The sequence below is a fragment of the Triturus cristatus genome, chromosome 3_2, assembly GCF_964204655.1.
Source record: "Triturus cristatus chromosome 3_2, aTriCri1.1, whole genome shotgun sequence".
Taxonomy (NCBI): domain Eukaryota; kingdom Metazoa; phylum Chordata; class Amphibia; order Caudata; family Salamandridae; genus Triturus; species Triturus cristatus.
The window spans coordinates 627,229,950-627,254,889 of record NC_140584.1 but is presented as its reverse complement, the minus strand read 5'-3'; the positions used below and the strand labels follow the sequence as shown (position 1 = coordinate 627,254,889).

Sequence of the window (24,940 nt, the reverse complement as noted above, 5' to 3'; positions counted from 1 at the left end):
GTCCTGCGATCCACAGGTTCGAAAAGTGTAGCAGGGAGAGAGAGGGGATCCGCAAAGAGTTTCTCCATACGGATAAACGGAATATCAGGCGAGCCATGTATCCAATAGTATGCTAGAGCTCCCTGCGCCGCCCTATAATACAAGTTTAAATGTGGCGCACCTAACCCCCCCAAATGATATGGTAGTGTAAGTGTCTGCCAACTCACCCTAGCCTGCTTGCCGGCCCAAGCCAATTTAATTAATAATGTGTTGAAAGAGCAGGGTAAAACCAAGGGTATGTTAGTAAAAAGAAACAAAAAACGCTGCAGAACCATCATCTTCATTATTGATATCCTACCAAGTAAGGACAGTGGCAGTCTGATCCAGGTTTCAACGTCATCTTCCAGTCTGCTGACTGCGGTCCCATAGTTTTCCCTGAACACAGTTTCTGAGTCCATGTGAATACGAATACCAAGATATCTAATCGCTTCAGTGGACCATTGCAGAAGGTAATCCGGCTCAAAGGGATGTGTGATTGGGGTAAGAGGGAAAATTATTGATTTGGACCAATTGACTCGCAGGCCTGAAAGCGCACCGAAGTGTAGCACCTCCCATAGCACTGAGGAGAGGTTGTTTTCCGGTTCACGGACATATAATAAAATGTCGTCAGAGTTGGTAGAAACAATGATCTTATAAGTTGGGTAGCAGACACCTTTGTGGCTGTGGTATTCCCTTAAAGCGCACGCAAGAGGTTCTGCCACCAAAGCGTATAAAATTGGGGACAGCGGGCATCCCTGCCTCGTCCCCCTACTGATCGTGATAGCTTCGGTTACTAAGTCGCCTATTTTGATACGAGCCGTAGGGGAGTTATACAATACCCCAATCAATTGAAGGAAGACGGGGCCCAGTCCCATCCTGAATCAGAGGCTTTCTCCATGTCGAGGTAAACCGCGATCGCCCTAGAGTCTGGATTAGTATGCTGAATGGCACCGAACACCATGCAGAGATTGTAGGTAAGGTTCCTATCCGGAATAAACCCCGCCTGTTCTGGGGCTATCAGTACTGGCGCCAGAGGTACAAGCCGATTGGCAAGAATCTTAGCGAACAACTTAGTATCGAAATTTAGCAGGGATAGAGGACGGTATGAGGCACACTCGTCCAATGGCTTATCCAGTGTAGGGATGGCAGCGATTATCGCCTCTCTCATCGTCTGCGGCATCGTGTCCGACACACACATATTATCAAAAAGTGTTGAAAGATGCGGGAGCAGTAAATCAAGAAAACATTTATAAAAGCAGACGGTAAGGCCATCCGACCCAGGAGCGCTCGTGGCCCTCATTCTAGTCAGGGCTAAGACAATCTCATCTTTTTCAATCGGTCGCGTAAGAAATTCACAGTGAGAGTTAGTGAGAAATGGTAGTTTAATATGCTCTAAATAGTGAAGTATTTCTGCCTCCTATACGGACGATCATGCCGAGTACAATTCCGAGTAGAATTGCCTGAACCTGTCCGCAATATCCACCTCTACCGTTAAAATCTCACCGTCGGCCGACTTAAGTTCCCAGACCTGCGTTCTACCACGTTTGGCCTTCAATATACGTGCAAAGACAGAACCTGGCCTATCCCCTTCACCGTATACTCGGGCCGTGGCGTATTTACCTAAATGTTTAACTTCACTGTCCGCTGCATCCTGATACTTGCCCAGTAGCTCTCTCATTTCACGCATGATCTCCTCGTCATTACACTCCAGCTGGCGCCGTTCTAGAGTGATTAGCTTACGCTCGAGATCCGCCAGTCTATGTTGGATAGAGCGCAGTACACCCAAGTATTTTGCCATGGCCACCCCTCGGATGTAGACCTTAAAGGTCACCCAGACCACCTGGAAGCTATCCACGGATCCCACATTCACCATAAAGAAAGTGTCAATGGCTTCAGCTATACCTTCTTTAAAGACAGGGTCCAATAAAGAATAGGGCGGGAACCGCCAGGTGAACGGCGGGACAGCCTTCCTTGGCACGCTCAGTACCAGAAGTAGGGGAGAATGATCTGATAGTGTACGTGGAGGTATCTTACATTCCTGAGTGTAACACAAAAGAAGGGAAGATATCAACCAATAATCTATACGAGTGTGCAAATTATGATAAGCTGAGAAATGCGTGAAACCCCCTTTTTCTGGGTTTCTCGTTCGCCAGACATCACACAGATCCACGCCCAACAATACACTCTCAAGTGCCTTAGCTGCCGCCGAAGGGCACCTCGTCGGCCCCCCTGACCTGTCTAAATCCGGGTTCCTAACAAGGTTAAAGTCACCCCCCCAAAGGAAGCACGACTCCAGTTACTTATAGAGAGCGCTAGCAAGGTTATCATAAAACTCCGGGCAATCGTAATTAGGGCCATAGACGTTTACAACAATGAAATCAGCTCCTTTCCCATGACACCTGGAGAGTACAAATCGACCATCGCCGTCTGATTCTAGTTGGACCATTGTAATAGCTGACCTGGGGTTCACCCACGTCAGCACCCCTCTAGCATGCGTAGTGAATCCTGATGCGCTAATGTTGCCTATTAGGCCTCTACTACGCAGCAATGGACTGGACAGGGGCAGATGCGTTTCCTGTAGCAAGGCTACATCAATATTATGCCTGTGAAGATAATTCAGCACTTTGCGCAGCTTCCGGTGGTCGTTCAGCCCCCGTACATTCCATGTAAGAGCAGGAATGTGCCTATGGTCTCTAACGTGTGTGCCTCACTATGTCCCGCACCATGTGGAATGTAGCGCATTATGTAACCCGACCCACACCACAAAGAACTGGAATTCACATTGTGCACATTTAGACGCAAAGCTTCGTATGACTTTAAGAACAACAAGTTCCCGTCCAGCAGCCCACCCTCCACACACATCAGACCTCCCCCAACTTGGTTGTGGCTCATCCCTTTAAACACTCATCCACCCAAAAAAACAAATATGCACTCCCTTGCGTGCTGCAATCGAGGGCAGATGTTGCTCGCTCTTCAATATACAGCTGTGAAAGCACTGTAAACAGTTCACCCCCACGCATCGTCAAAGAAAGAGTGTACAGTCTCACAGATCAAATAAATGTAGACCATAACTTTCAAACTACTCAAGCCTGGCCATAGAGCCCCTTCACTCAAATCACATAAATTTGCAGCTCCAGGTCTTCAACTGGTAGAAGTTCCATTGCGTTCGTTGCCAAACCTACGCCCTCCCGCTCCCCCTCTTGGCTACCCCCGACACCAAGCAGCATCCAACCCCATGGGCCATCGGTCCGTTCCATGAGGCGTTCGGGTTAGTGGTCCAGAGTTCCTCCCCCCACACCAGACGAGTTAGGGAGCCATACCCCCTTACAGACATCATCCTAAGAGGACACTTAACCACCCGCAGAACCACATCCCACATGCCGGAAGACCATACTTATCGTCCATTAGCTGTTAGCTCCATCAGTCCTGATCGTCAAGTGAACCCCCAGACGCCTCAGTCACCAGTTGTCGCTCCGGACTGGCGCCGCTCCTTGGTCCAGCCTTTTAGGGCCTTTTGTAAGGCTTTGGGATCCGTGAAGATGTGAGAATGCCTGTCTATTGACCCAGAGTTTTATAGGGCACAGCATAGCGTAGTCAATACCCAAGTCGCAAAGTTGCTTTTTCATGGGAACAAACTGGTGACGAGCTTCCTGCACCCGAATGGTGAAATCTGGGAACAAAGATATTTCAGAGCCTTCGTACTGCAAAGAGCGTTTCTCCCTTGCCAATCTTAGTGCTGTATCCCTGTCCCGGTAGTTGAGCAGTTTAGCGATGATCGGACGTTTTGGCGCTCCCGGAGATGGGCGAGGTCCTAGAGAGCGGTGCGCTCTCTCTACCACGAACATGGCAGAGAAAACCCCTTCACCCAACAGTGTGATCAGCAGCTTTTCAACAAAGTATTCCATGTTTCCAGTGGGTGTAGTCTCCGGCAGACCTGTGATTCTTCCAAATCCTCTGTTTTGTCTTGGAGAACTCACAGGACTCTCCCCAGTTGCTTATGCTCCGAGTCCAAGGTGGTGTGCGCTTCCTCCACCTCCGTTAATCTCCGCTCGGTCATGTCCAATCGTTCCGCATGCTTGTCTAAGCACTCCGCCATTCTGTCCAAGCGTTAGTAAAGGGCATCCATCTTAGTGCCCAAGGAGTTGATTCCACTTTGAAAGTTTTTCTCCATAGCCACCAGCATCTCATGGAGATCTGGACTTGGGTCTTCTAACGTGGTTCTACTCTGCATCTGCTCCACCCCCCGTAGTGGCGTCCTGCGATTTCAACCTTTTTTGTTCGAAGGAGAGCTTGGGCTGGGCCTTGAACTCCCTACCCATGCCGACCTTCAGTGGAACTCACCAAGCTGGGGACCACAACGTAGCAAGCCCAGATTCTCTCAAGCCAGGCACCAGGCGTGGTGAAAGGGTTCCCCCCAAGTCCACTGGGCCGTATCACAGGCAGGCGTAGTCCAAGGTAGGTCCCCCTTCAGAGTAAAACTGGTGTCTTGTGTCCGTTAGTCTGCGAGACAGTGCAACAGTGCGCAAATCTGCCCCTCGATCCAGGCAGCAGATGGCGGACGATCTGAGGGTGCCCCAGCCTCCAGCAACTAAAACATCAGCAGCGATCCAGGTCGGCTCCACGGTATTATGGGCAGCCCAGCTGGCCTTCACTCCACAGTATGCCTCAACACTACCGAAGGCCACAGTGGAGCACGATGGACCAGAGCCAGGGGGAGAAGCAGAGTACGATCGCTAGCGCTAATCTCTGTGAGGCACTCTGCACTTTCTCAGCTCCAGCATACCTGCGCAGGGCCCATGTTCCAGCACAGCCGCTCCTGGGCAGTCAAATCTATTCCGAATCACCGTGGCGATCCCCGCTGCACTAACCACGCCTGACTTTCCCTGGGGGGGGGGGTCTAAGCAGGCATTCACGCTCTGGGCCGGTACTCACCAGGCCTGGCCACCACCTGTAGCAGCTCTCAGCCTGAGCGCCGAGCACGAAACCCACACGGAAAGTAGGCAAGCAGTCACTGGGGGTGGCGGGGGGGGGGATGGAGGTTCCACGCCGTATGTTGTTAAGGGCTCACATCAAAGGCAGCACACCTCGTCGGCACTGAGGCAACCTCCCGGGCTCCGTGGGAGGAGAAGACAGGGGCTCCCGGTTGAAGCGCGCATGTCGCCCTCTGCTTCCCGCCAGAGGTCAGACAGCCGGTCCCGGCGTCACGTTCCACCCCCGCCTCACTCCTTACTCTTTACAAACAGCATCACGTTGCAGACAGGTTCCAAGGAAGGGGAGAGGCGAGGTCCAAGTCACGAAGACAGCCCCAGAGGGCGAGACGGCAACCCAGCACTCCACTTCACAGCCGCTTGTCGCGTACCAGCCACAGCAGCGCACTACAGCTCGGGGATCCTGGCCTAACGAGGCCTGAGACTTCCGGATCGACTATCTCCGCTTGTGGTGATCGGAGCAGAGCCGGAGTACAATCCTCAGGAACCCGGCTCGCTCCGACTTTCAGAGCTTAGCTTTGGCAGTATAGAACACAGAGAAACTGTCGGATTCCTGGTGAAGAGTGTGACGATACTATGGAGCTCAAGGTTCAAGCGACCATCTTGGTCGCGAGCAAATTCCGCCTCCATTGAGGAGCTTCTGATGGCTGGTAGCTTTCAATGATTAGTAATGTTAATAAATGTGCAGGCATGGGGCACAAAACAACACACAATTTATTCAGCAACTGCCACAATTTCATCCTACAGGAAAAGGGGCAACCCATCAACTCAGGGACCTGTGTAATCAAGTAACAAAGCAAAACAGTAGTGCCTCAAGGGAGAAGTGTGAACCTCTACTTCTTAGGAAAGACTAAATGTAACTATCAAGAGATTGGTTTAATTTCTCAGTACGACCGTTTTATTTAAATTTCCTAAACAATAGAAAAAAATATTTCAATTTTATATACTGTCTTATTGAGAAATGGGACAAGTCTCTTGATGGTCAAAGTTATCTCTCCTAGGAAGTAGAGGTTCACACTTGCCCCTTAAGGGACCACTGTTTTGCTCCATTACTAATTTATCCTACTATACTTTACTTTTTAATGCCTAACGGGTTGAGACTGTCTCATAAAACATCGTAGATGCAACCTGGTTATCTCACGAAAGTACATTTGCTGATTTCCCATCATCTAACCAAGTAAAGGCCAACTGACTTCAACCTAACTTTATAAGACATTGTGGGTCAGAAAAACACAAATAAGGTTAACTTGTGGCCTCTAAATTCACTGCAAAATTTTACAGCGAAAGCCCAGTAACACATGACAGTAACACACAACTCCAAACAACCTTTGTCTGGAGAGACCATTTTATGGTATTCAGGGTTTTCTCTGTGGCAGACATAGTTTTTTACTTTGCCTGCAATGTTTTAAAAATTTGAAACTTCACTAGCGTGAGATGATCCGGGCAAAAAACATTTTGGAAGAGAATATTTTGTCGTTTTTTTTATATAGAAAGCTACTTCTATCACATATGAAACCACAATTTGCAAACTTTCTGAAGCTTTAAGAAGATGGTGAAGTTTTAAAGATGTAGAGGGAAAACATTTGCAGCTATTACATCACTAGTTTTTCCTCACTCCTTCTAAATTAATTTGATATCTGATGAGTAGATTTGAGGATCTCTATACTAACAAGTAGTATTTGAAACAGAGCTAGGGTAATAGTTACAAACCTGTTTTTGATGTGCTGCATAGATCCGATGCACTGGAACGCTCCCCGGACCATGATGGCCAGCCTTGTGCACAGAGCTTCGCACTCCTCCATGCTGTAACATAAGCAGTATTGTAATTTACGATGAGGTTGGGAGCAGGCCTTTATCATACATAATGCACTGAAGGTCCTTGAGATAAGCCACTAGGATATCAAAACAGTCAGTCGGGGCTCACTGTCATCTTAGAATATGTCCGGTTCCTAGCTGCACTGCAACGTGTGAGCATTTTATGCATAACTCGATCAGCCCCCCAATGCCACGAAGTACTAGCTTCATCAGATCTCGGGCTCACATCTATAGAGACCTGACGTTTAACTTTACTGGGACCCAGAAGCCCTACCGTACTCTCTTCACCAACTTCCATTGACTTCAGAAAGCTAGCTTCACCCAATGTCCCTGATTCCCAGCTTAACTAAATCCCAAGAAGCACTGATTGCGATGAGGCACCCGCAGCCCTGCTATCGAGTGCCAACGGGATCTGCTTAAGCATCCCTGTGGGAATGTGGTGAGCTGAGAGAGGGAATGGAAATAGCGAGGGAGGGGGAAGGAAATGCTAGCTTCACCAAAAGCCAGGACCCCTTCAGTCTACGCCTCAGCAGCCTTCAGGGCACCAGATTTCTAGCTTTCTTAGACTCAGATTCATGGCTTCACCAAAGGCCCATAACCTCCAGCTTCATCATCTCTCAAAAACCCACAGCTCTTAGTTTTCACCATCAGCTCCGAAGAAGGTTTTAATTCCTACCTTCAACAGCCCCTTTAGTTTATGATTCCTAGCACATGCCAACTCAGAAGGCCTCTTGATTACCATCCTCTTAGCTCAAGCAGACCTCTAATTCCTTGCTTGATCAACTCCTAGGGTACCAAATTCGCCATCTCCTGAATTACCAGCTCGGAGGGGTCGTCTCAGTTACATCTTCACCACTGAACAGGGATTCCTGGTTTCACCAGTTCCCAAGAGCCCTGACTCACATTTTCACCAGCTCCCAGTGACATGGATTCCCAATTTCAGCATCTATCAGAAGCAATGATCCCTGGCTTTATCTGCTCCCTGGAGACCCGACTCCTATCTTAGCCAGCATCCAGGAAGGCCTGTATCCCAGGTTTCACCAGCTCCACTAGCTCACAGCACCCCCATGTCACACTGACCTCTGACTTCCTTAGCCATCAGTCAGCACATGCCTTGTGTACAGCGGTACCCAGGCATTCCTTCATATACAATAGCTGGACTGAAGACACTGTAACCAAAACGCCCTCAAAAGGAATCTACATCAATTGTGGCACTAGACAGCATCCTTCTTGAACCAGAGACAAGTTTCCTTCTACGTGTACTTCTGAGCATCTCTGTGCCTCCTTCCTTGCAGCGGATTGCGAACAGAGAGTTGTTCTCGCCACATACAGGGGAGCTATTTCGCTAGGTGCGGGGCTGGCAGCTGGCGTCATTCAGTCATGGCATCATTCACATTCTGCTGAAGCTTTGCCTTTGAAGATCATTAAATCAAACCACCTGCTGCATTGAGCTGTCCAGCAAAGGGCAGGCTTCTCGGCCGGCTCCCAGCAAGCAGCAGGAATACACAACACATCCCCCCTGTGAGGGAGGGGCGACGAGGCACCCGCAGCCAAGCGAGCGGGCACTGATGTGACCAGCTTCAGCATCCCCGTGGGAAGGCGGTGAGCCGAGAGAGGAGGAGATGGCATGGAAATAGCGAGGGAGGAGGAGAGGAATGGGAAAGGCCCCAGCACACAAGAAAGAGAGGGGAAGGAGCACATAAGAAAGAGAGGGGAAGGAAGGGAGCGAGAACGACCTTGATGTAAAAGTATGAACTGAAGCAGGGACAGGGAGAAATGGGGACAGGTAGAGGGAGGGAAGACTCGAGGGCGAAGGACACAGAGATGGGAAAATTGTCCTGCATGGAAAAAAGAGAGGAAGGTGGAAAGCAAGCTCGAGTCATACAAATACAGAAAGTGAGACAGGGTTAGGGAGAGATGTAGCGGAGGAAAAGGCTGGGAAAGAGAAAGGGTGAAAGAAACAGAGGTGGTAAAACAGTTGTACTTAGAAAAGAGAGATGTAGGAAAGAACAAATCATACAGAGAAAGAAACTGAGCCAGGGCCAGGGAGGGATGGGACAGACCAAAGAGGTGGAAACAGATGATCTAGGAGGGAAGACATGATGAAGAGGGAGGGTGGAAGAGGAGAAACAGTATCTGACAGGGACTTTACATAATTGAGCATTTAGTTTAATTAGCTTTATCTCAGTTATCCTCCAAGTTACTACTATTACCACTCCACCTTTTCGTGGGGATCCACTCTCCCTAAACAAGAGGAGTGGTGAAGAGAGAGAGAACATATAACATGAAGATATATATGTGACGGCTAGAGGAAAGGGGCAGATGAAAATGGAATAACCTTGGGGCATATCAACAACAACTGGCGATAATTATCGCTAAGCGCACTTAGCGCTAGGATAATTATCGCCGCCTAGCGTGGATTTTTATCGCTGAGATAGCGTGCTATTAGCAACGCTTATCTCAAAAGCGATAAAAATCCTCACGCTAACTGCCTAACGTGAGATTATCGCTGGAAACCCAGCGATAGTCTCACGTTAGCTTGTTGATAGGGACTCACAAACTTAGCCATGATATCCTCCTTCCATAGGATATCATGGCTAAGTCAGTCCTGAAGCAGGCGTAAGGAAAGTAGCGATAACAGGGGTTATCGCTACTTTTCCTGCCGCTATGCTTCATAGCGTGGGGCTTGATGATAGGAGAAATGTCGCTTAGCGACATTTCTCCTATCATGTCAGGTCAGGAACGCCCACTTTGCATCTCATTAGAGATGCAAAGCTGGGCGTTAGGAATCCCCACGCTAAAGCAAGGTTTCACGCGTTGGCGTGACCTTGCTAATTAAGCGATAAAATTATCGCCGCTTTTCGTCCGAAAACGGCCGCTAAAGCGGCGATAATTTATTATTGCCTCCTTGTAAATATGCCCCCCGTGTGATTAAGGAAAGGAGATAAAAGGGGAAACGTAAAGGAGAAACAGAAATGTCAGCGCTGAAAAGAGGGTGACAAACGAAGACATAAATAAGATGTTAAAGATAATGCTTAAAGGTTGATAAACAGAGAGGAGAGTCAGAGTAGAGTCAGAGACGCGGTTGGTGAGACGGAGGAAGAGGGGGTAAGGAGTGATACAGCGAAGGGGACCAATAAACTAAGTCCCAGGGGGGGAAAACAACACAAGTTAAAGTGAATAATAAAGGACTTATAATACCCTACTTCTAGATCGTGGCCTATTGCCGGGAATAAGGGGTAGGTTGTGAGTGGTGGCTCTGGGCATGCCAGCCTCCCTGCAGGAAGGGGCTGCATTGCATCAGAGCGCCGAGGCCGTACATCAGTAAAATGGCACAATCCGGCTAAATTCCCCATCATCACTCTCCCAGTGGTATGAATTATCTCGAGGCAAGAGGCCTATCAGGTGTAGCATGAGGTGGGCCATTCAGTTAGTGAAAGTATCATATGTTAGATTTACATTACATGGGAGTACCTTTAGGGGAGGGAAAACATAGGGTTGCCCCAGGAGACTGACCAGTAAGGAAAGGTTGACCATGGGGGAGAGGAAGATACAGAGGAAATGCCAGTTTTATATATGGTCAGAACTTTTTCTCAGGTTTTCCCAGGTGCCCTTTTAAGGGTATGGCACAGTGGCATAATCTGCCATTCCGGGGACTGTCCCATCCTTTCTGGCACATGAAAATAACGAGCTGTACATTGATGTGGTGCTACTAGGAAGATGCAATAAGTAGACCTACCTACCAACCATAAGTAAAATGGCTACAACCTAGTCAACACCCATGTGTTTCATTCAAGTTGGTTGACCGAGCTAAATCAGCTGGCGGGGATTCAGGTTGTGCCAAGTTTCTCCTGCCAACCACGAGAATGTGTGTGTCTAACAGAGAAAATGGCAAAAAGATAAAAGAAAAGGAGTGGTAATGAGGAACACTAGTATTTCACTGAAAAAGGAAAAAGAGAGGCGAACATGAACTGCAATGAGAACAAGTTTAAATTAAAGAAAAGTAAAAAGGAGTGGTATTGAGAGAAGTGAAATAGAAGAAGGGGAAACAGAAGCAACTAGCATAATAAAAGCATAGTGATAATGAGGGAAGATGTAAAAAGGAGAAAGTTGCGACATTAAATAGGGAACTATCCAGGAGAAAGGGAAGATTTAAGAAAAGGGAAAAAACAAATGAGATGTATAGCTGAAAGTCCAAATAGTGAAGAGAAGTGGTGAAAAAGAGAGCTAGAGTGGTAAAAAATAAGCAAGTTGAAATATAAAAGAACAGGAATGATAAAGAAGGATGAAGAAACACAGAAAAACTTCCTTAAGACGGATCAAGGAGACATAGAACAAAGAAGGGTTAAGAGGCAGTGAGTATTAAACAGGTTGATGAAGAGGTCAGAGAAAAAGAAGAGGAGAACAAGGTAAATGCATAGGCAACTGAATGAGGGAAGAGGAAAGCAATAGATACTGAAGAGAGGGAGAAATGTGAGGAAATACTATATGGAGATACTGATAGAAGAAGCGAGCAGGAGATATAGGAAACAAGCATTGGCAAAGCCAATACGTCTTGTCTTTATAATGTGAGTGTCGACCCCTTGGCTTTGTGAATGGTTATAAAGTATTGTTTTCAAAAGTTAAAGAAAGAAACATTTCAAAATACTGAAGGAAGAGCAAACCCATATCTTATATAGTATCTCAAAACTGTACCTTGAATTCAATGTTTTTAATCTTTATAAATGACAAGGTTTATTTTTCAAAATACTTTTCAGGAAACTATGGCAATTTACAAGGAATACGGAAGACTTGACGGAAGGCGTGACCTTGCTAATTAAGCGATAAAATTATCGCCGCTTTTCGTCCGAAAACGGCCGCTAAAGCGGCGATAATTTATTATTGCCTCCTTGTAAATATGCCCCCCGTGTGATTAAGGAAAGGAGATAAAAGGGGAAACGTAAAGGAGAAACAGAAATGTCAGCGCTGAAAAGAGGGTGACAAACGAAGACATAAATAAGATGTTAAAGATAATGCTTAAAGGTTGATAAACAGAGAGGAGAGTCAGAGTAGAGTCAGAGACGCGGTTGGTGAGACGGAGGAAGAGGGGGTAAGGAGTGATACAGCGAAGGGGACCAATAAACTAAGTCCCAGGGGGGGAAAACAACACAAGTTAAAGTGAATAATAAAGGACTTATAATACCCTACTTCTAGATCGTGGCCTATTGCCGGGAATAAGGGGTAGGTTGTGAGTGGTGGCTCTGGGCATGCCAGCCTCCCTGCAGGAAGGGGCTGCATTGCATCAGAGCGCCGAGGCCGTACATCAGTAAAATGGCACAATCCGGCTAAATTCCCCATCATCACTCTCCCAGTGGTATGAATTATCTCGAGGCAAGAGGCCTATCAGGTGTAGCATGAGGTGGGCCATTCAGTTAGTGAAAGTATCATATGTTAGATTTACATTACATGGGAGTACCTTTAGGGGAGGGAAAACATAGGGTTGCCCCAGGAGACTGACCAGTAAGGAAAGGTTGACCATGGGGGAGAGGAAGATACAGAGGAAATGCCAGTTTTATATATGGTCAGAACTTTTTCTCAGGTTTTCCCAGGTGCCCTTTTAAGGGTATGGCACAGTGGCATAATCTGCCATTCCGGGGACTGTCCCATCCTTTCTGGCACATGAAAATAACGAGCTGTACATTGATGTGGTGCTACTAGGAAGATGCAATAAGTAGACCTACCTACCAACCATAAGTAAAATGGCTACAACCTAGTCAACACCCATGTGTTTCATTCAAGTTGGTTGACCGAGCTAAATCAGCTGGCGGGGATTCAGGTTGTGCCAAGTTTCTCCTGCCAACCACGAGAATGTGTGTGTCTAACAGAGAAAATGGCAAAAAGATAAAAGAAAAGGAGTGGTAATGAGGAACACTAGTATTTCACTGAAAAAGGAAAAAGAGAGGCGAACATGAACTGCAATGAGAACAAGTTTAAATTAAAGAAAAGTAAAAAGGAGTGGTATTGAGAGAAGTGAAATAGAAGAAGGGGAAACAGAAGCAACTAGCATAATAAAAGCATAGTGATAATGAGGGAAGATGTAAAAAGGAGAAAGTTGCGACATTAAATAGGGAACTATCCAGGAGAAAGGGAAGATTTAAGAAAAGGGAAAAAACAAATGAGATGTATAGCTGAAAGTCCAAATAGTGAAGAGAAGTGGTGAAAAAGAGAGCTAGAGTGGTAAAAAATAAGCAAGTTGAAATATAAAAGAACAGGAATGATAAAGAAGGATGAAGAAACACAGAAAAACTTCCTTAAGACGGATCAAGGAGACATAGAACAAAGAAGGGTTAAGAGGCAGTGAGTATTAAACAGGTTGATGAAGAGGTCAGAGAAAAAGAAGAGGAGAACAAGGTAAATGCATAGGCAACTGAATGAGGGAAGAGGAAAGCAATAGATACTGAAGAGAGGGAGAAATGTGAGGAAATACTATATGGAGATACTGATAGAAGAAGCGAGCAGGAGATATAGGAAACAAGCATTGGCAAAGCCAATACGTCTTGTCTTTATAATGTGAGTGTCGACCCCTTGGCTTTGTGAATGGTTATAAAGTATTGTTTTCAAAAGTTAAAGAAAGAAACATTTCAAAATACTGAAGGAAGAGCAAACCCATATCTTATATAGTATCTCAAAACTGTACCTTGAATTCAATGTTTTTAATCTTTATAAATGACAAGGTTTATTTTTCAAAATACTTTTCAGGAAACTATGGCAATTTACAAGGAATACGGAAGACTCCGAATTTAAAGGAAAACACTTGCCAAGGCTTTATTTACTTTCCACAGGATTCAGCCACGTGGGCCTCTGCAGTAGCCCAATGAGCAGGTTCCTGGGCCTCCGGGCAAAGACTCATACTAGGTACACATTTTGCCTCAGATGCCAGCTGAGTAAGTGCAGTAGATGGCCCTCCCCCAGATCGATAAAAGTCTTTCTGTGCCAAAGCTTGTTCTTTCATACAATGTTTGGAATGCAGTTGATAAAACAAAACAGCCCTTAAAGTCTGCTCTTCAGCCAGACTCCAGCAAACATATACCTGTTGCTGTGTTTTTAAAGAGGCAGGAAGGGCTGCAGAGCAGCATGGGGCGGGGGCAGGTATTTGAAGGGGAAAGCAGCAGATGAGTGTGTGAACTGTTATGGAGAGCTGAATGAAAAAGAAAATAATGGTTCCATAAATGTGAGCAGTGGAAGGATACAAGCCAGCTAATCAAAAGGACCAGAAAGAGGGTGTGCTCGATGGAAAGGATAAATGAAGAATATCGCAAAGAAAGCAAGCAAAGTAGTTGGTAAGCTATGGGAGGCTTCTAAGCCCAACTGGATGTTCAAAACAGGTCTTTCACAATCAGACATAATCAGACAGCTTGAGCTGCCTGGTACGTGAGAGCAAACAAAGAGCAGCAACAGGAATCACAATAACCCATGCAGAAGAGTGAAGGCATAAAACATAGAATAGAAGCAGGCAATGTGACATCAGAGCTAGACGAGGGTTCGAGAAATGGAAGTAGAACCAGGGAGGGAAAGTGCTGAGTGAAAGAACTACAGAAGAAGGAAGAGATGGAGACAGAAAAGAAGAGTCTGTAAGACTGAAAGAAATAGAGATGAAAATCAAGAGTGGAGAGGTGCTAGATATGGACGGAATGTGGAGAACACTACATACGACAGCTGAAGAAGAAGAACAATGAGGTAGGGAGAGAGAGAGGTGAAGAATGTTTGAAAAGGGGATAAAGTGACACAAAGAGAGGGGAAAAATGAAATGAATGAAAGGAAAGGGACACATATATAGCGCATGGCTACCCGGAGGCCTCCCAGCGCTGGGCGTGACCAGTACTCAGAAACACAGACATTAGGGGAATAGGAAAGTTTTAAGTTGTTTATGGAAGATGTGGTAGCTGGGTTCCCTGCGGAGATGGAGTGGGAGTGCATTCCATAGTTTTGCAGCGTTAAGGGAGAAGCGTCGACCCCCGGTTCTATACATACAGGTGGGAAGACTGTGAAGAGTGAGAGAAGGGTAAAGTGCGGAAAGGTAAAGTGGGGCAGGGAGACAGAAGGAGGCAGGAAGAGAAAAGAGGGCAGGGAACGGAAGATGAGGCTACAGGACTGTAGCTGTCCTGTTTCAAGGGGACTCTGTGCTCTGATTAAAGTGTAATGTATGAGTGTAACTGCAGATAATTATACTAAAAATAACAGGGGCTGAAGGTATGAATTGACTACAGGAACGCCAGTACTTTGTATCAAGGTTCATGAACAAGCCAAAAAGTCATCTGTGTCTTCACACAGCTTGGCTGTTGTGTAAATGATAACAGTATAATCTCTGCCACCCAGACGTGTAGTTTACGTCTGAACTACCCAGAGCTTCAGACAATTAAAAATGAGGCAGATTAGGTAGAGATCTTCGGTTTTGAGTTACAAGTCATAGTCGCATGTGCCAAAGGCCACATATGCAAGAGTTTCCTGGCACAAACCGTGTGGGTAAACATCCACAGGATGGAAAATTTGCCAACTATTCAACTAGGATGACCACCTCACACCACGTCAATATGCACTACGCTTCCAGTCCTAGCCTTTTATGTGGCAGACTAATGCATTCTGGTTGTTGTAGTCTTTGTTTGCTTCCACTGAACTAATTAGACTAACACACTTAATTGCAATGATTGAAGGTGAAAAGTTTAGGACTGCAACCAGTGCACATAATCACATAGAGTGAGGTAGCAACCCATTTAAAAACTTTTTAGGCAGTAACACCTGCTTGTGCCTTTATCAGGATTAGCGTGGGGTTTGTAATGAGCGCCTGAATGTTTTTCTCTATGAGAGGAATACTAAGAAGAAGTCAACCGTTTTATTTAGCCTTGCATGACTTTATTTCACTATACAATTAATTGAAGTCCTATATATATATATATATATATATATATATATATATATATATATATATATATATATATATATATATATATATATATATATATATATATATTCACCAAGGTGCCCCGGATCGTGAGAACGCCACTCCACGAAGATGGAACGCGTTTCGTTGCACCATGCAACTTCTTTCCCTATATAAATATATATATAAATATGTGATCAAGGCCACCTGCTGGCCGAAACGCGTAATGGCATGTCATGCCGATGCTGACTTTTGAATAAATCTCCTTGAAGCACGATCAGGTGTCCGTGTGCTTTCTCCTCGCCTGCTTGGAAGTGGATGAATGCGCCTGGTACTCTCATATATATATATATAATATATATATATATATATATATATATATATATATATATATATATATATATATATATATATATATATATATATATATATATATATATATATATATATATATTCACCAAGGTGCCCCGGATCGTGAGAACGCCACTCCACGAAGATGGATTCAAATCCTTTATTGGCCAAATCACGGTACACAGCCCCAACTGATATGAGTCCCTGACGCGTTTCGTTGCACCATGCAACTTCTTCATAGGGAAAGAAGTTGCATGGTGCAACGAAACGCGTTCCATCTTCGTGGAGTGGCGTTCTCACGATCCGGGGCACCTTGGTGAATATATATATATATATATATATATATATATATATATATATATATATATATATATATATATATATATAGGACTTCAATTAATTGTATAGTGAAATAAAGTAATGCAATAAATATATATATATATATATATATATATATATATATATATATATATATATATATATATATATATATATATATATATATATATATATATATATATATATTTCTGCCCCCTCACACCACTTTAATGCTCTGCACTGAGGGCTGTGTCATACTTTCCATACAGAGAGAGCTGCTAACAACCGGCCCCAGAAAATACTGAGTGATAAATGCAGCAGGTCATTTATTTTGATGTCACTTGGGTGAAATGAGAAGGACCTTGCAATAGAGAGAACTTGTCTGCTGTTGAAAACATTATAACGACAGCGTTGTTAGTAGGCAATACCATTACATCGCAAGTCATTACACGACTTGCTGTAGGGGGAGCACTTGCATTGGATTTAAAATCCAACACCTTCCCTGCTGTTGCGCAAACTGGAGTAGGAATAGTAAATAATACTATTCCTAAGTCCAGCGCACCCTACAGCACGTTGTTGTAATGACTTGCGATGTAATGGTATTGTGTACTAACAACGTGGTCGTTGTAACGACTGCGTTGTAATGGCATGCAATATAATCGGATGTGTTGTAAACATTTATATTCGATAGGGAGACATCGACCACTCCGGTTTTAAAGGGAGATTTACAGCCTACCTAGTTCCTCTGCAAAACAGATGGGGCTTCGGAAGAGTCAGTCAGTTGACCTACACACACTTACTACATTGGAAAGCTTATATGTTGCTATATCTGAAAACCAGCGTAGTGTGCTTTATTTTCTCCAAGTAGTACTACGAATATACATCAAGACAACCAATAGGCACAGGATTTCTCCTATCTGAAAAATCGAACCCACACAAGCGCCTGGATATGCTCTCGGGTCATTAGTGCACTATACAAATCAATATAACATAACATAACATAACATAACACAGAAGGGATTCCATATCAAGTGGCTGTGGTAAATACCACATAGGGGTCGGAGCAATAGCGCACCCGGGAACTTAACTTCTGTATAAAATGTACATCTTCAGTTCAATCGCAAATGCAAAGGTTTAGCTGCTCCCCCACAGGTTCTCAACTATATGCTGAATAAAATAAATAAATAGATATAGTGTGACGGTGAATAAAGAGTACCATGCATACTGTCTGCCCACTGTCCTTTCCTCAGTGACATCGAAAAACCCTTCACAGTCTCTGTATGCACCCTCACTTTCTTCCTGAATCACAAGGAAAATGCTTACATCTCCATGGCTTCACCTTTAGAGCCTGGATAATCCCTGTTCTCTTTCTCAATTTCGCAAGAACAATTTTGAGAAGTGCTTGTTGCCGCCAGTCCTCATCACCCTCCTTCCCCTGTGAAAATGTGGACACAATGGTATGCATGGAAACCCTCAGGCAGCCGAACTACCCTCCTCAGCTCCATTGGCACCTTGAAAACCAACCAATGGACGACAGTCAAGGCAGCGCGTGCTCCTTCTACAGCTCAGAAATGCCCTTGCCTGCCCTAATATTCTCCTGACGTGGGCTTTAACAGGTCCAGGCGAGGATACCAAATTGCTGCAAGTCATACTTCCATAATGTCATAACTCAAAACACATGCTGAACAACAGGTCACTCTTGCCAAGAGCACTGTAAATTTCCCACATGACATGCCTTGGCACCAGGACACTCACCTGTGAGAAGTCAGCACCACGGCACACTTATCCCGCACTTCTTCTGAGATGACTTTCCACAGGTGTCGCTTTGTTTTGGGATCCATTCCAGAGCTTGGCTCATCCTTAATTAAAAATAAAAAAAATAAAGTAATACATTTTTTAACAGGAGATCATACCGTTGATGACAGAAGATATTTCTTAAAAATAGCGAATACTTTCATTCTTTTCCATTATCCCGCAGATAGTGGTTTTATACGACGCTTGTGAGAAAAACAGTGGAAGGCAAGACTTTTAACTGATCACAGAAAGCTATTGATTTGAGCACTGTGAAAGATGGTTTTGTATTAGCCTAATGGACAATGGAAGTTCCTTTTACAGCTTCACCATAAGTAAGAAAGACAACGGACACAAAAACAGGATCAGTTTGGCTGCTGGATCTCTTCAGATCTCAGCATACCACATTCTGTTTGGAAGACCCACAGGGACAGATGACAGAGAGATTGAAACCTGATCTGGTGAGGAAAGGCAAGAATGGCAGTAGTTACTTTAAAAAGAAAGAAACAGGCAGAAGAAAGATATAGGTCTATAATGAAGCCCAGATGTCATACCCCTTGTACATAGGTTTTGACTAAAAGTCAGATGAACCACAGCTACATTTACTGGTTGACAACAAAAACTTTAAATTTAACATATTACTTTTTATCAGCTTATTTCTGCATAAAAACCTTAACGTTTGGACTCTTTTATCCAGGAGCGCATCCAAATGGATATTCACCTGTGAGTTGTCTGCATACATATAACAAACAGTGGTAAAGCTAATGTGTCTCGCCTTTTGGCTTTGCCAGTATTGTTTGCCGATGATGCCGAGCAACAATGAAAAGAAAAAAAAGTTAGTAATGCTGAACAGCATCGGCAAAAAGACAATAAAGCTCAGCATGATGATGTAAATGTGTGCATGTGACATCATGCATGCACACATATGAATTTTGAAGCAATGGCAGTCCTAACATGTTGAGATATACGCATTTATGAATCACCAGTTATACGTATGCATACTTCATGATGTGGTGGTCTTTTGTTTTTATAAATTTACCATTCGAAGAGGGCAGACTCCAATCTTGGAGCAGTATAATAAAAAAAAAAAAGGTATGTAAAGCAAGACTACAGAAAGCAGCAGGAGTGAAGCAAAATGCAGCTACCGGGGCCTCCTAATAAAAAATATAAAAATACAAAAAATGGGACAGGAGGGATGAGGGTGCACTGAGCAAGTACATGACAGAACAAGAAGGTGCAGTGAGAAGGGCGGCGCCGTTGAGCAACGGAATGTGGTGGATTTATGATAAATAATAGCAGAGCAACACAATAGGCCTTTTGACAATGGATAGTGTCAGCCATCTGTAGACTAGACCTAAAAATATAGCCACAATTTCCTAATGAGTGCAGCTTGAGAGATAATAATTTCTAAGATATCCCATGTGTGATGGGCAACTAAAGTACACAGGAGCTGAGTAGGCCCTGCCTAACTGTTTTCCTTTCTTTGAAAACAGGCAAAAATAGATTGCTGCTTCCCACAGGTGAAGCACATTTAGTCATGGATATTATCCAAGGATGGAGATGGGGAATGAAAAACCATACACATAAAAAAACTCAGTTATTTCTCATGTGCTTGTTTAATTGCTAAATAATTTGAAAGGGGTTCATAAACTTTCAACGACATTTTCTTGAAGTTTTGATTTCCTTATATTTCTCCATGCCAATTCGTATTAATGTACCTCACCATGCCATTTTTAGAAGGGCAAACCTTAGCCTGGTATGTGCCGGGACCTAACCTTATATTGCAAATACAACCCAAAAAAATCTTTGAAGGAAGAAAGGAACTTGTGTCTTACACTGTCTCCTAGTGGGAAGAATCTTTATGGACAAGTCTTATCTCTGTTCCCCTGAACTTCTCTACTTTACCAGTAATAGGATGGAGGGTCCCCCGATGAGGGCGAGTGCTGCGGAGAGCTTCCTCTTGGTACCACAGCTGTATGACTCAGTGATCCGGCTTTTGTACTGCATCAGTTGAAGCTTGTTCAGAAGGTCATTCACCACCTGTGGGAATACAAGGACAAACCGCAAACCACTGGCAGGTTAGTGTTTGCAAGGAAAAGTACAACAAATTATTGTAAACAACACCAAGTGCCTAGTTGGTAAAATGGCAGTGTAAGGTCAACAAGAGGTGCAAAGACCTCTGTCTATTTCATAGTTTTTAAAGTAACTCAAGACAATGGGACTTATTTACAAGCCCCTTGCGATGCCGGTACGTCACTTTTTCCCAAATTAAAAGTGATGCACCGGCGGCGCAAATGGCTTGTAAATAAGCCCCTATATACAGTTTGGTGGGTGGTCTGCTTACCCGCCAGGCAGCCAAGAACACACCTCCTTTGGCCGAGAACTACCCACTATACTGAGAGGTCCTAGGAATACTATTAAGAACAATTGAATGTCTGCTGGATCCTATGTCACAGGATCAGATAGCTTTTTTCTATCACAGAAACAAACCCCTAAAGAGGGGCTTTTCCCTCCATTTGTAACCTCCAAGCTTTATCTGAGAGTCACAAATATAAAAAAAGAGCTTTGGAGGTCCGACCATAAATAGGGTGGCCCTTACGACCTTTAAAGCTGACACCACTGTTGCAGATGGGCTGCCGGCAATGGAAGCTCTTCCATCAGAAACCCAAAGTCTCCCTACAACAATTAGATTGGCAGATGTTCTGCATCCGCCAATCGCTAAATTATCCTCTTTGACTTTCATCCTTCTAAGATGAACTAAATGATAACTGTAAGGTGGACCAGTAATGTCTTCGAGTGGTGGTCCTGAAAAAAACCATATTTGCAATCCCCTAATGCCCACTCCGTCCAATCTACCCCACCTAGTGTGAAGCACTGAAATAACATAATTGTGCTGAGTGGGGGTTACTGCTTAAGTCGGTGACTTGTCCCTCCCACCAATTTATAGTTGGTTAAAATAAAACAGGTTTAGATTATTGCACTGGTTGTCTCTAGCACAGGGTGAGGTTCACAGCAGGCCATTTGAAGTTTGCAGCAAGCACATGTGTGTTCACCAAAATAAACTTCCTGCTCTGTAGTATTTTACACGTGCATATAGCTGGTGTCAGTGTGGCTACCCTGATGAACACAGCCCACCCTGTAGTGCAAGGCAGTGCCACCAATCACCTGATGGCTGTACCCTCCTGTGCTGCTTGGGACCTCAGCCTGCAGCCACAAGAATGTGCCCACATGCTCAGTTGTAGGGAGGAGTCACCCTGTTCTCAGCCAATAGAGAACAAAACATGTCAGACCTTCGCATCATCCAGTACTTGACCAATTGCAATACCCACAACTCCATTGGTTTGCTCATTCTATAGCTCCCTCTCAGGACCTAGTGCAAGAATTACACCAACTATGCCTTGAAAATACAACATTAAAGCAGACCTTGGTATTACAGTCCACAGATATCCCAATAGTTCCTTAAAGTGGCCAACATTTTACTGGAGATCCTGTGAATTTAGGAGAATTTTTGTATTTTCTTACAGTGCATTTTGCTTTTTGCCCTGCACAGTTCAATCAAGACTGAATAAAGGTGGGATCCTTGACTGGTTTCCTTATCAGACTTTCTTTGGCATGGGAAACCTCTCTAGTAAGAACTTTGGATGCCAGTTTGGAGACTTATGAAACCTGCTTGCTTGTATTTAGCAAAATATTTGAATGCCCACATTTGCAGCATTTCCCTGAGGCAGCATTGCGTGATATTCAGCAAGATGGAACAAATGTTTTGACTTAGGAGATTTAATCAATTAGCAACTGAAAACTCTTGGGTTGGAAGAACTTGAATGACTCTTTTTTCGACTAGTTTGAAAAGACAAGATTAAAGATGAGTTGGTTCCTTCTAATGTCCTACTTTATTTTCATTGATTTAGTGCTGTTAATTGAATATTGAACATTGATTACGTGAATGATCAAAAAAGAAGGAAGGCTTGTGGAAGTCATTCTCGCTGTACTACAGTTTCTTCATTTGGTCACCGTAATGTTCCAATGCTCAAGAAGAACCTATGTAAATAAGGCCAGCTGGTATCCCTTTGGGAGAGAATGGAAAAGACCTATGCCATATGGTTGGGTTGTATCACTATTGTGGAGATACCAAACATATGATTCAGATTTGTCCCAAATGACCTTAAACATTTTTAGGAAGAACCCAATCATCTACTGTGAACAAGAAGAATACAGGAGTTTGTTGGTTTCCTTCTATTGGATACTCTATGAAAAACGCTGATAATCATACATTTTTCCTTTATCAATTACATTAAGAACAGAAAAAGGGAGCGTTATTAATGCATACAATGCATACAATGTGTTGCTGGATAGTGGTGCCTGTAAAATATTAATTGATCTGTACAGGGCTACTAATAATAATATTCATAAATAGAGTTCAAAGAACTCCTGAAGTGACTCAAACTGTTGATGGGTTTTCATTAATTGCAGGGCCAGTAGGGGGCCTCTTTACTGTTGCAGATTACTATTGGAACTCATATCGAAGTGCTCTCCTTTAACATTATTACTTCTCCTAATTATGCCTTCATATTTGGAATTTCTTGGTGAAAGATGCATAATCCATGTCTCAACTAATTTACTAGAACTATATCTTTGACATCTCATTTTTGTCATGATCACTGTTATAGTTCAAGTTACTGGCCAACAAATAATGAGATAAAGTATTCTACTTGAAATGTAATAGTGGTTGACCTGTCACTTCAGTACCATGCTTTATCTTCAATTGTTTTTCAAGCCTACAGTCTGCTAATTTTTCCATCATACAAATATGATTGCAACATACCAACTGAACCTGGTACTATTGTTCCTATTAGATGCATTTATTCCTTGTAGGAAAAAGAGCAGTAGATACTGAGGTGCATTTGATGGATAATTTGCAAAGTGGGTTAATGGTTTTATCTTCCTCGCCAGCTATGGGACCATTGTGTTTTGTCTTTGATTGCCTGTTGATTAGGGAAGTTTAAATAATATTAGCCCAATGGAATGCTTCATTAACGACAATGGAATAGCTCTGGGCTTATAATTGCTGGAATAAGCCTTCTGCTCCAACATTTCAATGTTTGTCTATCAGTTTCTCCCTTCTTTAGTTTAGAACATTCTACCCTCAGTGGGTGGAATGTTCTAATAGCCTTATAGCCCTTCTGCCTCATGCTTTACTGATTCCCTCAGTATAGGATCGCGTCTACGGTTCAGGGTCTTTAACAACTGGTAAAGCGCTATGCAGTGGGCTATAACACTATATAATGATCAAGAGTCGCTATTGTTTACCTCTCATAAAGAACTGTCTAGTATTAGTCCATGGAAAATTATTCTTCACATAAATTAATTTGAGGGATTATAGTTTGATGTTACAAAGACTCCAGCAACATCATCTGTCTTGTAAACCTGAGAAAGGTGATTTCAATCAGGAAGAGCTTGCGTATCTTGGGTTTAGATTAAATGTTTCTGGATTTTTCATGTTTTTGATAGTAAGTTTTTTTTAAATGACCTTCACCTACTATTGTAAATGAGACTCCAAACTTTCTTGGATTTGGACAATTTGATTATATATTTATTAAGAATTATGCTGGGATAATAAGTGGCATCACACGTTATAAAGAAGGAAAACATGAAAAAGGGATTTTGCTAAGTTGATAAAGCTGGAAGGTCATCTGCTCAAAAGGATGTTTATCGAAGCACTAATTTTATGTCATCCTGATACTTCTACGAAATTTATTGCAAAAACAGATACCACTGCAAAACTATTGGGGCAATTTTGTTATAAGAACAAGAAGGTGCCGGACAAGAACATCCTGTCTTTTATTTGTTTCATGTTCTGTCAGAGAGGGAACATAGTGTTCAGTTCTTGGGAGAGAAATTCTTAATATGATTTATACTGAGTTGAGAAATCTTTTGAGGGGCACTAGAGAATTTTATGATGTATACTGAGTTGAGACATCTTTTGAGGGGCACTAGAGAATTATTTGAGATTCCCAAGACACCCCCGGGTATACGTGCGCTTTATAAATTACTGTAACATAACATAACATAACAATGATGAATGGAATTTCAGTGTTTCCACATTTTTCAACATTCATCAAGCTAAACAGGCATTTTTCTCAATGCTCAATCTCATCTTTATTCGGACACACTCACTTATGATCAACCTACAATTCCTTCTCATCATGTGGTTGGAATTGTTCAGTTTTTCTTAGCCAAAGCTAAGACACGCAAGAACAAATGGATTCAAAGGAGGAAGCTCTTTTTATTAAGACTCCTCTTGTTTGACAAAATGAGCTGTACTTCAGTTAACATGCCATTTTTGTCTCAACAAAATAACTACATCTTCTTGTGATGAAAAATGGGTCATGATTTTGCTATTTGTGCTCAGAGTAGTTATGACTACGTTGGATTTAGTTTTATAATATGTTATGTTCATTGTGTTTTTCAAGAATACATTCTTGCCTGTACTATTTTTGTCCAGGATAAATGATCATATTCAAAAAAAGAGTTTAGTATGTTTACAGCAGGCACAGGTGGCTTCTTAACATTGGCATACGGGTTTCTGCCGCTTTCATCATGGATACTACGTCTTAAGAGGAGTGTCTGGTGATAATAGGCACAGTAGATAGCTTTTTGAAGATGGCCTTTTTTCTCCTTTATCTAAGTAACCTGAAGTAGAAGAAACGATTGGGTTTTGTAAATTGCCATATTTCATAATCAA

The 24,940-nt window shown here is 43.5% G+C and overlaps 1 protein-coding gene across 1 annotated transcript in view; it reads right to left on the bottom strand.

Annotated features, from left to right (window-relative positions):
- Nucleotides 1–24,940, bottom strand: part of LOC146857855 (uncharacterized) — a 651,000-nt gene that overhangs the window by 29,073 nt on the left and 596,987 nt on the right. Inside the window, exons 52-54 of the mRNA XM_085648551.1 lie at nt 20,104–20,238; nt 18,163–18,266; nt 6,717–6,809 (exon numbers count right to left, since the gene is read on the bottom strand). Coding sequence (XP_085504677.1) covers nt 6,717–6,809; nt 18,163–18,266; nt 20,104–20,238 — 332 coding nt within the window. The remainder of the gene's footprint in view (nt 1–6,716; nt 6,810–18,162; nt 18,267–20,103; nt 20,239–24,940) is intronic.